Raw genomic sequence first — 16,467 nt, 5'->3', positions numbered from 1 at the left:
AAGACGATTACACTAGTCGATAACCGATGACTAAATGATTGCTTAAAACAATACAAATTTATTGATTGAATGTAGAAATTTCAGCGTTTGTTTCTCTCAGACTTAAAAGACGACATTTACCATTTCATTATTTGCATTTACTCTAGCAATGCCATGTTCAGATGGAGACGGAAATTTTCAGATTAAATTTGGATCTCGAATGTCGCAAATGTGTTCGCTAACTGGCAAAATCCGATTGTTTATTAATAAGCCACTGATTTTGAAATATCCTTCCTATGACAAGATTATTTTTTTCGGAAGAATCGTCATTTCGTTCCATTCTCCAATGTGTTCCAAGTGGGGAAAGTCAAACTTTTCTCACTAGTGAGAAAAAGGACTTTCTCCACATGTTGCACACTATACTTTTCCTACAACTGCTATGAAAAGTAGCGTTTTCTTCATAGCTTACTCAATTTTAAACTATGTATTGCTCATACTGTGGGAAATATTATTTCTCACGGCACTTCGCCCACATCTCGATTGAAAGATGAATGAAATTGGGCTTTTGAATAGTTTCTATGGACACGCATTAAATTAGCACATACTGTCAAAGAAGGCCATTTTGATTTGAATCAAGTCCATTACTTGAATTATTGAAATTTGTGCAGTTGTAGGAAAAGTATAGTGTGCAACTTGTGGAGAAAGTCCTTTTCTCGCTAGTGTATTTGCGGCACTCACCTTTCAGGCTCGTGCTATCAAAATGGCCTTCGTTGACATGTGCTAATTTATTGCGTTTCCATAGAAACGACTCAAAAGCCCAATTTCATTGGTCTACCAAGCGAGGTGTGGGCAAAGTGCCGTGAGAAATAATATTTCCCACAGTATGAGCAATACATAGTTTTGAAATTGAGTAAGCTATGAAGAATACGCTACTTTTCATAGCAGTTGTAGGGAAACATAGTTTTGATATTGAGTAAGCTAGGAAGAATCCTCTACTTTCCATAGCAGTTGTATGGGAAAAGTATAGTGTGCAACATGTGGAGAAAGTCCTATTATCACTCGTGTGTTTGCGGCACTCGCCTTTCAGGCTCGTGTCAGGGCGTGACATAAACTCCCACACTCGTGAGAAAAGTTGGACTTTCCCGTTTGTTGCACAATATACCATCTTTAACACCCGGTAAAGTGAACAAAAATTGAAAAACTAAGTTCACACAGTTTTCTAATCGAAAATTCTGGATTCTCAGTTGCGGCCTGCCGACCAGACTTGATTGCTCAACGTCTCGACGCCGGCGATGACAAATTTGGCAAGTTGCCGCCGCCGTCGGGCAACCTGTTGCCGGGCTAGACGTTACTTTCACGACTTTCGCTTTTGCGGGGGGGGGGGGGGTCGAAATCGCAGAGATGCGAAGCGATGAACTTTCTCGGAAATTCTATCGGAAAAATGGATGGACAAGGGCGTAGAAATGGGGGTACATGGGGTACTTACCCCCCCAAGATTTCCAAAATATATAAATTGAAGAATTCTCGCAAAGACGAAAAACGAAAATTTTTCCATAAAATGAATCATTTTATTTTTCTTCGAAATCCAAACGGCTTGTAAAAAATCGGACCTTTTTACGGTTTATGAGTTTATAATCGCTTTGAAGATGAGTATGTACTTTTATTGCACTACGAGCACGTCTATGTCCGAGGTTTATATGTATTTATAATAATAATAATTTATTCGCACATGATAAAGTAATATATACAGAGAATACATGTACAAATAATTTGCCATCAAAAAATTTCATGGCTTTTCAAGGGCTTATTAGTCATACTCCTAGATAAAAGTACAATATATAGATAAAAACACATAAATACTCATATAAAAACACTCAAAAACTGAGAACAATTATTATGTATATGGAACATAAACAGTATCAAGTAAAACAAAGGTACTTAAAAAAACATATACTTATCATCCGTCCAAAAATTCGCTCAACCTATAGATCGTTTTTTTCTAGGAGGTGACATTTCGCTCTCCTACTGAAAGCAGCCGAACTCAGTTTCTTATATTCTTCTGGTAGTCTGTTGTACAATTTCAGACAAGTGTGATTGGGGCCTTGTTAGGTTTTCTTAATTCTTAATAATGGAATGGAGTAGTGATTTTTGTCTCTTGTGTTGTATTCATGAAAGGAGGCGATCTGAGGGAATTTGTTCTGGTTTTGATGAACGTATTTTTCTTGATCTATCCGCTTTGTCGGCCTCTTATTTGCCATCTATGATTTTTGCATTCGTCATCGGTATACACTTATCCGTTGTTTTCGGTTTTTTTGTATCTTCTTGTCACAAAATTTCAATACTGTAGTTATCAGAGAACTGAACAGAGTAGTTCGCATAGAACAATTGTCTGGGATGTTTTGTACCTTTTATTGCGTTCCTTCCAAATTGCAATTTATTTGTGTAAAAATCAGTATTGAATTGACCATATCTACATGTTGTTTCTCAGTTGGAGGTTCAAATGAAAATGACAGATTTATCGGATCATTTCAAGGAAAAAGTCGTATAACATGAGTCCCCAAACACTTTGTTTTTGAGATACAGTTGTTAAAGTTTAAGTTTTTTTCTCATACAACCTTCCCTTCAAAAGATATTCAATTAAATTGGCCATAGATATTCCATTTTGAAGTTTTCATCATGTAATCTAATTTTGAATGCATATCCACAGGGTGATATTTTTTCTGGAATGTGGCTGAGTCTTTCCTTCAGGACTATTTTTGGGGAACCGCTGATAGTTTAGAAAAAAGTAAAAAGGAACTCTGGTCCAGTACTGCTTTTTTTGGTTTGTTATAGTTTTGTCGTATCTGAAAAATTTCTAACAGCGCTCTAGTAATCCTCAGGAAAATCCAAATTATTATAAAGATCCAGCTATAGTAGGCTGTAATGAATGAATGAATTATAAGTTGAGGTAGTTATTTACCCACTCTGTAGCGACAATTTATAATGATTTTATAAACTGATATAAGCATCGCTGAAAAGTACGACACACTGTATCTCGAAAACAAAGCGTTTGCGGGCTCATATTCATGGAGATTTCCATTCTTAAAATTATCCAAGGATCTATCATTTCCCTCCGTAACTATAATTTAAGAACATCTAGTATAAGGCAAGAACAACTGAATTGGTAATAAAAAAAATTATTTGGAGTAATTTGGTTCAAACTTCGTTATCAAACTTTTTTCTCACATTACAGATATGAGTTAACGTTGTCGCGAAAAATTTTTTTTTCGATTACCCACCTAAGAAAAAAAAAGATCTACGCCCTTGAAGATGGATGCCGAACCGTCTGCGATCAGACGTAAGGGAACTAATGAACTACTTGACAGGCGAGTGTGGGGGTCGAATCTATCTCGGGAAAAGAAAGGAAATCAAGGAGAACCGTGTCGGGGATACGAGCACAAAGGATGTATTTTCCGTGAAAAGTCGTTCTCGACATCCTCGAATGATTATTTGCTTTCAGCTTGATTAGGACCGGCGGAAATTGTGGAGGAAACGAACAAAGGATTTTCGATCTGGGCTCTGCAGAAATCTGAATTTCAGTTAATACCGTTTGTCAATTGAACACGTGTATGCGATGTCCTCATTCTATGATAATCAATAAGATCTTGAAAGACATAATGAACATTTTTGCCCATCAAAATAAAAAAGCAATATTCGGATTTATCATATCCAATTCTAGATTGAGATTCATTAATTTTGCAAACAATGAATAATTTCTGAAAAAATATTCAGGGTGAATCTTTGACTTGTACATATATTTTAACATTAAATTCTTGAGGTCAAAATAAACACTTTTCCCTTCAGCATTTTTTCCGATTTGGCCTAAATGAAAAGATAAAGCCATTTCAAATTTTTATAGTGATTTATGCTACCACTGGCAACCTGCACACTAAAGTTTTTCCAAGCATAAAGTGTACCATTTCAACCTTTGAAATGAGTTGCCGTATCAGAAAAACTAGCATAAATTTACTTTTACCATTCCATTTGGCGAACGGGTATTTATAATATCTACAAAAATTTTGTTACCCCAATTTCGATAAATATTGAATATTCTTCTCTTAATGTCTATATAATTTTCCATAACAATAACGAATTCAGCTTGCAACCACCTATTAAAGCTCTGGATATTGATCTCCAATCATTTATTAATTATCGTTGTTTCATTTCGTACAAGAGTTATTCATCATTCAACTTTTCAGTTTCATATAAATAAATGATATTCATCTGTGAACGTTCAGATTGACAAACATCACAGCAAAATTCCCTTGTAGACTCTATATAATGCAATAATAGATAATAATATAAATGGTCATAATGAAGGAACTGGAAAAGATGTCAATGGAATTTTGTGTTGGGAGAAGATTCATCAAATCATTTTAGAGATATAACTGAAAATTACATTTCGTTATGGATTTTCAACAAAAGTGTTTGTTTTCACTCCAAGCATCTTCAGTTGAACTATATGTATAAGTCAAAGACACACCTTGTATCTCGACAATATTCACCATCACAAAGTTTTAGCCTCAATAGTTTCAGAACGAATAAACTCGGATTCAAACCTCGTCGCTGAATATTTGTTAATATTTTTCATATTGATTTTTTTATACGAGTTTAGAGATGGTGTTATGAAAGAGGAAACTTCTTCCAAACGAATCTACAAAACAGATTTTTTAAGCACATTCATTTATATCCGGCTGTATATACGCTTACTCCCAAAACAAAGACTTGAAATTTTCTGGATACGATTGAGGTTTGAATACTCCGGTTGGTTCATTAATAATTGTCGATATAATCTCTCATACATCAATTCCATTAAAAGGTATCCAGAATCTGATGAATCGAGTGGTTTAGAAGCCAAGTCTGGAAATTGAGTATGATATTGAAAAATAAAAAATCTTAAAATATAAAGAAATTCTGAATGAACCTTTACTTTCAATATTTCTTTCAATATTTGCATATTTATTTGCCTAATATGCAAACTAATAAGGACGATCATTTTAGCAAATAAAAGAAAAAATAAAATTATCAACACAAGAACTAAAGATCTAATAAATCAAATTAATGAATTACCATAACGACTGACGTACTTTTCAGTATTTTTCATACAATTTTTCCTCCTCAGGGTCTTATATTTCAAATTCTTCAAATCACCTAAAAAATTCAAAAACTGAAAATTTACATATCTACTAGCTTCTTCGAATTGAATGGAGACTAAACCCAAAAATCGTGATTGAAAATGTTACAACTCAATGGAGTAAATATACAAATTATACTTCCAGATTGGAATGATTCTCAAAAACCAAATTTTATCTTTTGGTTGATATTGTCTCTAGTAAACATCGATTTACCTACACATATAAATTTAAAACAGAATATAATTCAAATGTGTTTATATTTGATGAATGCTAAATTTAATACTAGGCCGCCACCAGATATTTTGGCGCCCTTGCAAAAAAAAATTTCGCCGCCTTGTTTTGCCTAATTTATCTGAATTTTTTTTGTAGCAGCCTCTGTCATTCACCTCAGGCATCTTTTCAATTTCATATGAAATCGTATTATTCGACTTAAAATCTCCTTGTCAAATTTATCAAAGGACGTTTTGTCGATTTCATCAAAAAGACGTCCTGCGTTGTTTCAAATTACGACGCTCTATAAGTGGAAAAAGACGACGTAGTTCTTGAAGGTGCATTTTAGTATCTATCTACTTGTATTTTCATAACTGTAGTTGTGGGCATCTATTCGATTCAAAAAAATTGGCTCCTGGTAATTTTATTATTTTACTACAAATAGAGAAATTTTCACTGAGAAAACATTTTTATGTCAAAAAATATGTCTTGTTTTTTTAACTGACTGCGTCCCTAAAATTTGGCGCTCCGCCAAAATGTCCGGTTTGCCGGTCCTGGCGACGGCTCTAATTTAATACTGTTCATCACAATCTTAGAAATTTTCTTTGAGCGCTTGTTCCTTCATGTGCCAGCTGCACCAATGGATATTCTTATATACTGTTTTGTGGTCTTTAAAGGTACAATTGACGAATGAATGACGAGCGCTCAAAGGCTCCTTACAGTCCTTACTCCACGTTAGTAAATTCTCCATTTATTGTAATGAAGGAATTTTTTAAATTGGTTATGTTATCAATGAACATTTTCCTGTCCTCAAAAACTATACGACAAAGTTTTTCAAGAAACTTTTTGCTGATAATAAATTGAAATAATAAAATGAAATAGTGCAACGGTAGAACGCCTAGGCTCTCCCCCATTACTTCAATACTTGAAATATTCATTTACCCTCTGGTTAACCGTAAAAGTTTCAAAACCTCCCCATCCAATAAATTGGAGCGTCTACAGAATTCCCTTCTATTCCCGTAAAAAAAAAACGTCTTCACTAACGGTCCACAACCTGTAATGAACACAGAAAAGAATTGCGATAAAACGCACTGCAATAAACCAAGAGGTCGTCATATTTCCCAGGCGGTTTCGTATCTGGTGATCCCAGAAGTTGGGGGGGCCAGTGTGGGGTGGCAAATCCGGCTGGAATGTAGACGGAGACAGGGCGGCAACGGGAAGCATATGGGAGAGTGCGTCGCCCTCAACACGGGTGTGTCCCGATCGATAGGAGGGAATCCTCTGTCGCGTGGAACGAAATGGGGGAAATTTCATGACTTGGGGCGCCCTGCAACTGGCGGGCTTCGTTGCGAAAGCTCGCTACGTTTGGGATGATTCAATCGGGGTCTTTATATCGATCAACCACTGCCTGATTCATAATTTTTCCAAAATAGGAACCTGCATATCAATGAAATGGTATAGTATATCCAAAGTCACTTGAACTAGTCCATAAAAACGCTTGGCCATAGATGTCCCTTTGAAGTGGATACCGCGATCTGCTAAATACCGGGGTTTATTTGAAAGTATTGTTAGGCAATAAATTCACTATCTCCAAAAGAATTTCTGGAAACTTGGGCAAACCTTGTATAATCGAAATACATATTCATCTTCCTCCAAGTGACTTTGGATATACTATAATAAACAATAAAGTTCGATTCATTAATGAAAAAGAATATGAAATTTTAAATTTTCAGTTTAGAGGGATTACCACCATATGGCTTTCCGCGTATCAGTCGAACATTGGGTACCCATTCATTTTCCATCTGGCGCTCCTGCGATGACCAAACTTTGTTGTACCGGGTTTTTCACCATAATCTGACCCCCCCTTTAACTTTGTTACTAAAAGAGGTACAAAAAATATTTTCTACAAAAGTTTCACGAAATCGACTAGTATTTTTAAAATGATTTCACAAAACGAAATATATACAGAGTGGGCAAAATATTGATTGTAACTTCATTTTTTCAAATGGAACATCCTGTACAATTTTATATATTTGACTATCTCTTTTCCCCTGATTTCGAATATATAACATATATTTGGCATATCTCTCTTATTCTGAGTACCACAGAGTTTCAAATTTCAAGAACCACCTGGCATGCTCAGTAATCAGTTTTCAAGTGGTAGGCGGCGATAACTCAAAATGCCCTTTTTTGAGTTATCTCGTTGGCAACGATTTATGACATACGTTTGTCATTGAATGAAAGTATTCATCGAATATGCACTACACAAAAGCGGAAAAATTTGAAATATTTTCACTTTATGTGAAGAACAATAAAAATAAGAAAGCTACAAAGAGAGAATATATGGAGTTGCATCCAAATCATCGAATTCCAATTAATATTGAAAAACGTATGTCATATCGTTGCCAACGAGATAAGTCAAAAAAAGGCATTTTTAGTTATCGAAGCCTACCACTTGAAAACTAATTAGTGAGCATGTCTGGTGGTTCTTAAAATTTGAAACTCTGTGATACTCAGAATAAGAGAGATATGCCAAACATATGTTATATATTCGAAATCAGGGGAAAAATAGTTAGTCAAATATAGAAGAGTATACAGCATGTTCCATTTGAAAAAATGAAGTTGCAATCAATATGTTGCTCACTCTATATATATTTCGTTTTGTGAAATCATTTTAAAAAACACTAGTCGATTTCGTGAAACTTTTGTATCGCCTTTCAGGATCGTGCCACAAACTTCCACACTCGCGAGAAAAATTGAACTTTCCCCACTTGTTGCACAATATACTATTTCCTACAACTGCACAAATTTCAATAATTCAAGTAATGGACTTGATTCAAATCAAAATGGCCTTCGTTGACAGTATGTGCTAATTTATTGCGTTTCCATAGAAACGATTCAAAAGACCAATTTCATTTTTCTACCAAGTGAGGTGTGGGCAAAGTGCCGTGGGGAATAATATTTCCCACAGTATGAGCTATACATAGTTTTGAAATTGAGTAAGCTATGAAGAATAGATACGCTACTTTTCATAGCAATTTTAGGAATTTGTTTTTTTCATTCTCAAATCAAAATATTTATACTCTACGATGTAGATTATTGTTTAATATTATTATGTGAAAATCCCATAAGAATCGGTGATTTGTCAGAAGAAATATCTCTGATTTCGTTTTGAACTGAGCAGCCTCGTGGTGGTGCTCCCTTTTGAGGGTGTACGGTTCATTTTGATTCTGTGCGGAAACCGGCCTGATCGAATTAGATCAAGCATTTTGATTTTTTTCTCATTTGATCAATTGGTTTACGGAATATTCATATTTAAACTGGTTTTTCCGTCGATCATGCTGTGTAATCAATCGAATTTTATTATTAATTTATTCTATTTTTTTAATATTCCATAACTGTCATACACCAGACATCAAAATACCTACTGTTAGTTTCTCCCATCAAAAATAAATGTTTATTTTAGGAACAGTAGAAGAAAACAATTTCAAAAGATGTTTCGAGAACCCTTGATGAAACAACAACTTATTGATAATTGCTGAAAATGTTGCTGTTGGGCAATCAAATAAATAGTTAATTAAATGTTCAAACTGTTCTCCTCCCCCGCTCATACATAGTGATTCTGTTCGAATCTAGTTCTCATGTTTTCTATAATTCGTCGCCTCAACCGCCCAAAAAAATAATACATATACTGAATTCAGAAAAAAAAACCTTTCGAATGAGTTATCACTGACCCCATCTTTCCTATTTAAAATTAAGGAGTTGGTGTTCGAACAGTAAGGGATGAAGCGGTATGGTTATGAATTTAATCTTAAAAGTTGTCCCCCTCGAATCCAAAATCGATGTGTCCGAGTAGTTTTTCGAAATAAATTATTTGAGTTTGCTCAGAAAATCATTACATATCCGATTGAGGTTACTGTTTCTTCAATTTCAAGTATTAATTAACCTAAAAAATACAGTTCATACAATCCGCTGCTATCTTCTCCTAACTTCCATTTACCTCGATATCAAAGAGTCTAAGAACAAAGTAAATAGCACTTCAAGTTAGAAACTAGACAAGAGGAACAAAACTATATCGGTTCATTAAAAACGTGATAATATTCATAATAATATCTAGTGTCCTATATGGGACAAATAACGCGAGTCCCTTTGGCCAGAGGTTGTGCGTCAACAATGGGCATTGAATCTGAATAGTTATTTATAATACAAGTGCAGAAGGCATTGATATTCTTCCACGAGTTCAAAATTCAAAAACGAGCCACGAAGTGGCGAGTTTTTGAATGAACGAGTGGTAGAATGAGCCTTCTGTACGAGTATTATACATTATTTTCTCTAATCCATTGCATTTTTATTGGAATTAATGAAATATTTCCATAAATATAATTTAGTGATTTTTGCATTGAAAAATGTTGCTTGGCAGAACTGATTTCTTCAAGGCAAATTGATGAATTGACAGATAAAGCCGTGGCGGAAAGTTCGGAGTACCAACATAGAATAATAAAATATAACTATGAAAACTGTGCGTTTCTGATATATTCTCGCACGATTTTGTTCTACAAGATGTGGAAGAATTAACGGAATAACCACAGAATTAGAGAATAGTTATTTATAATACAAGTGCAGAAGGCATTGATATTCTTCCACGAGTTCAAAATTCAAAAACGAGCCACGAAGTGGCGAGTTTTGGAATGAACGAGTGGTAGAATGAGCCTTCTGTACGAGTATTATACATTATTTTCTCTAATTCATTGCATTTTCATTGAAATTAATGAAATATTTCCATAAATATAATTTAGTGATTTTTGTATTGAAAAAAGTTGGTTGGCAGAACTGATTTCTTTAAGCCAAATTGATGAATTGACAGATAAAGCCGTGGCGGAAAGTTCAGAGAACCAACATAGAATAATAAAATATAACCATGAAAACTGTGCGTTTCTGATATATTCTCGCACGATTTTGTTCTACAAGATGTGGAAGAATGAACGGAATAACCACAGAATTAGAGAAAAATATTTCTCATTTTACAATTCACGCCTGTTTATTATCTCATTTCCTTCCACATTCAAACCTAATCCAATAATCTGAAGTTTTAAAATAACCTGATGCCTCTTCTGATGAATGGAACTTTTCAACTGGTAATCCTATACGTTGAATAAGACTGACGTCCTCATTTGGAAATAATCCTTACCGACAGGAGCAGGATTTTCGACGATTCATCTCTGATTCATCGGTTGCCAGGCTCCGCAATAATACCACTGGTCTGCAATATAGCAGGAATTCGAGTTAGAGCAAGAGGTTTTAATGGTTTGATGATGATAATACTGCATATTTGAAAAACCTCCCGGATAGTTCGAGAACAGAAAATTTCATTATTAATTCCTCTGATATTAAAAGCTCCAAATTTCACAAGGGGTATTCATTTCCTCTGTTCTTGAAAATATATGAACCTAATGAAAATTGAGAAATAAATATTATCTTCCCCAGAAATTTATAATTCTCACTAGGTTTTTCAGTGCAGATTAATTTTGATTCTGTGCGTAAAAGGAAATCGCTTGATCGATTCATTCAATTTTTGGAGGAAACTTTCTTTTGGTAGTTTAGAATAATCTCATCGTTTTTTTTTTTCATGAAAAAATTTATAGTTTTTGTTTTCTATCACTTTGAACATTGAAAGGTTTTTCAATTTTAAGTTAGTAAGTTCTTTCATGAAAGTTGAGAACACTAGGTCTTCCGAGGTATAATTTTTTTGCAATGCGCACTTGAAATTTTGCTGAAGTTCGATGTCCAAGAACTCATCGATTTAAATTGCTTCAACACCAAATTGAAGATGAATTCTTTGGTATTAAATCAAACTCCAGTAAAATTTTCTAAAAATGTTGATAGCTTATTTATAAAGGGTGAAAAAAACGATATGTTCGTAGATCAATTCCTTAACACCCTGTAGAACAGTTCGGGAAATTTGTAGAGTTTACGATCAATTCATTACAAGGAACATCCTTTTCGCCATCTTTTAGTTGTCATTTCACCTTGATATCTTGATTTATTTTGAATTTATTCAAATAAAAGCCTGGAATTTTATAGACCTGCCAATCAAGACCGCATGTAGCAAATAGTGTTAGCAAATAGTTGGATGACGTTGATATCTAACAATTCATACGAAATCAAAAAAAGTTTTTTTTTGTTTCTGATTACTGTTGAATATTTAAACATTACCAATTAAATCTTTTCCCTGAAATAATTCCAGGCTTTTATTCGAATACGTGTATCTTAAAAAAAATAAAGATATCAAGGTGAAATAAAAATTGAAAGATGGCGAAAAGAATGGTCCACGTAATAAACTGAGGGTTGTTAACTCTACAAATTTCCCGAACTGTTCCACAGGGTGTTGAGAAATTGGACCTATCGACATATTTGGAAAACTTTTCTGGAGTTTTCACAAAAAAAATTATCTCCAATTTGATGTAGAAACAATTGATATCGATGAAAACTTCAGCAAAAAATTAGGTGACCGAGTTTTTTGCCTGTGGGTGTATTTTGAAAAAGTTGAGGAGAAGCACCAATACAACCTACTACTTTCAAGTTTTAAGTTTTTTCCTGTCCTTATTGTCGAAGGTATGAATTGGAACAAGCGTGAAAAACTCTTAACTCACGCCTTTCTCGATTTCATCTTTTCTTCTCTCTCTACGTTTTATTTCGTAACAGATATTTCATTTCTTGGGATATTTCTGGCACAGAAGCACATCCCATTCTGATTCAATTTGTATTTGTACCCTTATATTATTCATTCATTCGAATACTATCACCCCACATTAGCCCTTTATATAGAGGAAAAACATGTTAATATTCATATCCTATGATACGATAAGGAAAAAATATTCCGAGAAAGGTGTTCCATTCGTTCATACAATTTTCATTTTTATTTGATTATTTGTTATAATAAACATTCTTTTGGTCCACTACGTTCGTCGTCTTCAGTGCTCATTTCACCACATTTAAACTTATCATACCAATTGATGATGGTTGATTTTCTTGGTGCAGACCCCGGAAACTCTTCATCAAGCCAAGATTTTGCTTCAAGTTTATTTTTTCCCTTCAAAAATCAATATTTCATCAGCACACGAAATTCTTTTTCTTCCCATCTTTTTTCGAATAACAAAAGTAGCTACACTCACAACGCAATATCTCATGAACTAATGGTTAGACTGTTGTCAAATTTTGATACGTATTGTTTGAAGGTTGGTACTAACTAAAAATCATATGGATTTAATACTAGCACCGCCATCTGTGCATCAGACGGAGGACTTTTAAATTGGCCTAATATGAAATCAAAAAATATAGTTGAATATTAAACCTACAACAAAATTCGTTTTCAATTACACATACGCCATTTTTCATTGTACTTTCTACCATGAGACTGTAATTAATGTCAATTAAATTTAGAGATAAAAGCAAATTATTTTTCTCGAGATGAACCTTACAATAATTTTCAGAAGACAATATTTATTTGCATATTTCTCTGAAAGATAACGGTGTGCGTTTATTTTTGGTACCTTAATGACCTAATGAACTTCGTGAACCCAAAATCTAGGGATTCTATTTAAACATAACAGAACATCTACGAGTTCTTTGTTCTTATAATAATATTCTTAATATTCTTTTCATCAAAATTGATTTCCTGTTGATCAATCAATTAACAACAGTAGGAAGAAAACCACTTGATTTCAGTACTCAATTTTTAATTCCGTTGATATACACGTTTCGCGTTCAATTCCATTTTCAAGACTGAAAGGTTGAAGGTTATTAAAGCTAAAAAACAGTATATTTTAAATAAATGGCAGTTATTAAAACTGGATATAATTTAGAACATTATCATTTGTCATCATATATTATTGTGAAAATTGAAAAAAAAAAACAACAAAGAACATAAAATCTTTATTAGTTCCTGTTCCACAAATAACGCATAGCTGATAAAATTTAAGTGTATAAAACATATAAGAATATTGCGATGAAATACTTAAATATATTCATTTCACAGGGTCAAGCTATCGTGCAACTAGCCAAAACCGTCGAAGACGTTACCATCATAGGCATCTGCTCAAAAAGCAAACACGAAACCTTGAAGAATGCCAATTCTCCTGTAGACCATCTTTTGGAACGAGGAAACGACTATCCCAGTGAGGTGCGCAAGATTACTCCAGAAGGTGTTGATATCGTGCTTGATTGTCTCTGCGGGGAGGAGTGTAACAAGGGTTACAATCTACTCAAACCTATGGGAAGATATATCCTTTATGGATCTTCTAATGTAGTCACTGGCGAGACCAAGAGCTTCTTTAGCGCTGCCAGATCGGTAAGTAAAGAGAAAAGTCCACATTTCAAATATTTTTTTCCTTAATCAATATTGGAAATATGATTTTCGAGTGAGTGGAGTATATATAATGGGGATTTTTTCAAGAGCTTGAGAATTTTAAATAATAATTCAAATATTTTGTAATATATATTTTCCATTCTTGTTCCTTTCAGTGGTGGCAAGTGGATAAAGTATCTCCATTGAAATTGTTTGACGAAAACAGAACCATTTCCGGTTTCAACTTGAGACATCTAATGTACCAACAGGGACAAGTGAAGTTTGTACAACAATGTATTGAAAAAATTTTCGCCTTCTTCCAAGAGGGAAAAATCAAACTTCTTGTAGATTCCACCTGGGCTTTAGAAGATGTGAGTACACTTATTTCTTTTACTCTTACATTATATAGTAATTTTTTTTCCTCCCTGAAAAATGGCGATGTACTGTCCATTGTATTCCGTTTTCTCAGATTAATGTAGCTATTTTCTATGTTCTTTCTAGGTTGCTGAAGCCATGCAGAAAATGCATGATCGCAAGAATGTTGGAAAACTTCTTTTGGATCCTAGCTTAGAGGCAAAACCAAAACCAGCAACTCCAGCGAAGGGCAAAGATAAAAAGAAGCAATCTTCAGAAGAAAAGAAGGAAGATGCTAAGGAGAAAGAAAAGGACAAGAAAGTAGAAGAAGAAAAGAAGGAAGAAAAGAAAGAAGAGAAGAAGGAAGAAGAGAAGGAAGAAAAAAAAGAAGATAAAAAGGATGAGCAAACCGAAGAACAACCTACTAATGAAGAACCAGCAAAGGAAGAAAGTAAATAATTATAATTTTATAAATAAGTTTTCAAAAGGTAAAATTGTGTCTGATATCAATTCTAATTCTACCTTGTGAATTTTTCAAATAATTTATACATCAGATTTTATCATATTGTTTTTATAATTTTTTCAATTTATTGACTTACTGTAGAAACATTCGTATTACTTACTCAATCTAGAATAAGTTGCTTAATTAATGTTGTGGATTCACAATGGAAATATTCCATTTGAGTCTCCCAAATGCTCTGTTCTTCAAAAGAACTTATTTTCTTACCATGTTGTAGTTTTTAGCCTGTTGTCTATTTTGTGTTTTCCTGGATTTTATTGGAGCATTTCTCAAAATCGAGCAGATCTCAGTACGCTGCATGTATACAATTCTAAGCTGTGTTACCATGTTATTTTGAAAGTACTCAAAAATCGAATTGTATTCTCCATTGTTCTCAATTGGGCGCTTATTCAAAAATCAAGCCAAATCCGCCATTCAGGACCAATATACACTGAATAAGTGTTGAAGAAATTTTGGTAGTGGTAGTAGTATGCCCAATTTACAGAATTAAAAGAGACAGGTTTGTTATAACTATATGTCTTTTTGTTTGTGATTAAACTTCTATTGCATTCACAATCTGAAGCCTAGGAACATATCCTTATGGATCAGACCAAAGTAATATACAAAGTTTTTATAAAAATATATTTTTTCATTATTAGTTAGGCATTTGAAGCTATATTTGTACGCTTAAAAACTTTGAATCGGGTCACAGATGTTTTGTGAAGCTTTGAAACTATGAGATTAATCGAAATTATAGTTTTATTGAAATATTTTTGCTATATAATATTTTAAAAAGCATATCAAGTTTTTGTAAGTTCAACTTCAACAATGTAGTTTAGTTTTTAAGGAATTAGCACTCCAGAATTTTTCACCTCTCTCCAATTGGAATCAGCAGATAAAGATGAGGTGAGATCAGTATTGAAAATATTCCTTTTTGAATTGTAGTTCCTTAAACAGTTCATTTTTAGTCTTTATCAATTAATACAAATTCACCCGATTCAATATGATCTTGTCCATCATATCTTCTATATTCCTTCATCTATGTAAAAAAAAAGCTAAGTGAAACGAAGATTTTTATCGATGTATTATTGCCATGTTAAGCGGAATAATTTTGAACACGTGAATTATATTTTTGTTGAAATAATTAACTTAAAAAACGATAAAAATATATTTGCTACCAGTTGCTTTCAATCCAGTTTTCAATTATTTTTGGAAAAAACGAACTAAATGCTGTTCTTTGTGCCACCAAGAATTTTTGGAAACTTGTCATTCTAACTAGAAGAAATGCATTCTAATATTAGATACTTGAGCATTCATACAAAGCCATTGGATGATGATGATACATTCCTATTGTCAGGTCATTGTTGATGGCTTTGTTTGAATAAAGATAATCCACAGAATGAATGGTTTTCAGCCAAATGTTACACTTGTGTTGTGGAATGGCTTATCAAATAGCTTCATGTGAATACTCGAATCTGATACATTTTCGGTAATTCAATAAATCTAAAAATATTCTGAGATGGGAATGCATGACTTCAAGGAATATATGTATATATCAAGACTGATGTAAACGCTATGCATTTTGTTCGTATTTTAAGCCTGTACAATAAATTGATAAAAATACATGTAACTTCTTTTTGAGTAGTCGTTACCCCTAATCGAGCCCCTAACAGTTCTTTCTGTCATTTCGAATGAAAGGACCTTTTAACTTGAAATTTGAAGTGTAGGTCGGATCTCGAATGCCGCTGTTGCGACTAGAGATCTCGTAAATATGGCCATTCGAAATTTTGTGTTTCTATTAATTTCGAAACTACAGGTTTGGTCGAGATGAAAATTTGCATTTGGATGTAAGATTGTAGGATGACAATTTAAAGCCTCGCAAAATTTCATGTTGATAGCGTGATCAA

The 16,467-nt window shown here is 33.6% G+C and overlaps 1 protein-coding gene across 1 annotated transcript in view; it reads left to right on the top strand.

The window, feature by feature from the left end:
• LOC123674892 (synaptic vesicle membrane protein VAT-1 homolog-like) overlaps positions 1–16,185 on the top strand; it is a 60,173-nt gene extending 43,988 nt beyond the window's left edge. Inside the window, exons 4-6 of the mRNA XM_045610040.1 lie at positions 13,399–13,710; positions 13,884–14,078; positions 14,209–16,185. Of these exons, the coding sequence (XP_045465996.1) occupies positions 13,399–13,710; positions 13,884–14,078; positions 14,209–14,520 (819 nt within the window). The 3' untranslated portion in view covers positions 14,521–16,185. The remainder of the gene's footprint in view (positions 1–13,398; positions 13,711–13,883; positions 14,079–14,208) is intronic.
• Positions 16,186–16,467: the final 282 nt, after the last annotated feature.

Source organism: Harmonia axyridis, chromosome 1, assembly GCF_914767665.1.
Source record: "Harmonia axyridis chromosome 1, icHarAxyr1.1, whole genome shotgun sequence".
In the NCBI taxonomy this organism is placed as follows: domain Eukaryota; kingdom Metazoa; phylum Arthropoda; class Insecta; order Coleoptera; family Coccinellidae; genus Harmonia; species Harmonia axyridis.
Note: the sequence above shows the minus strand (reverse complement) of the source record. Positions and strands in the feature narration are given on the sequence as shown.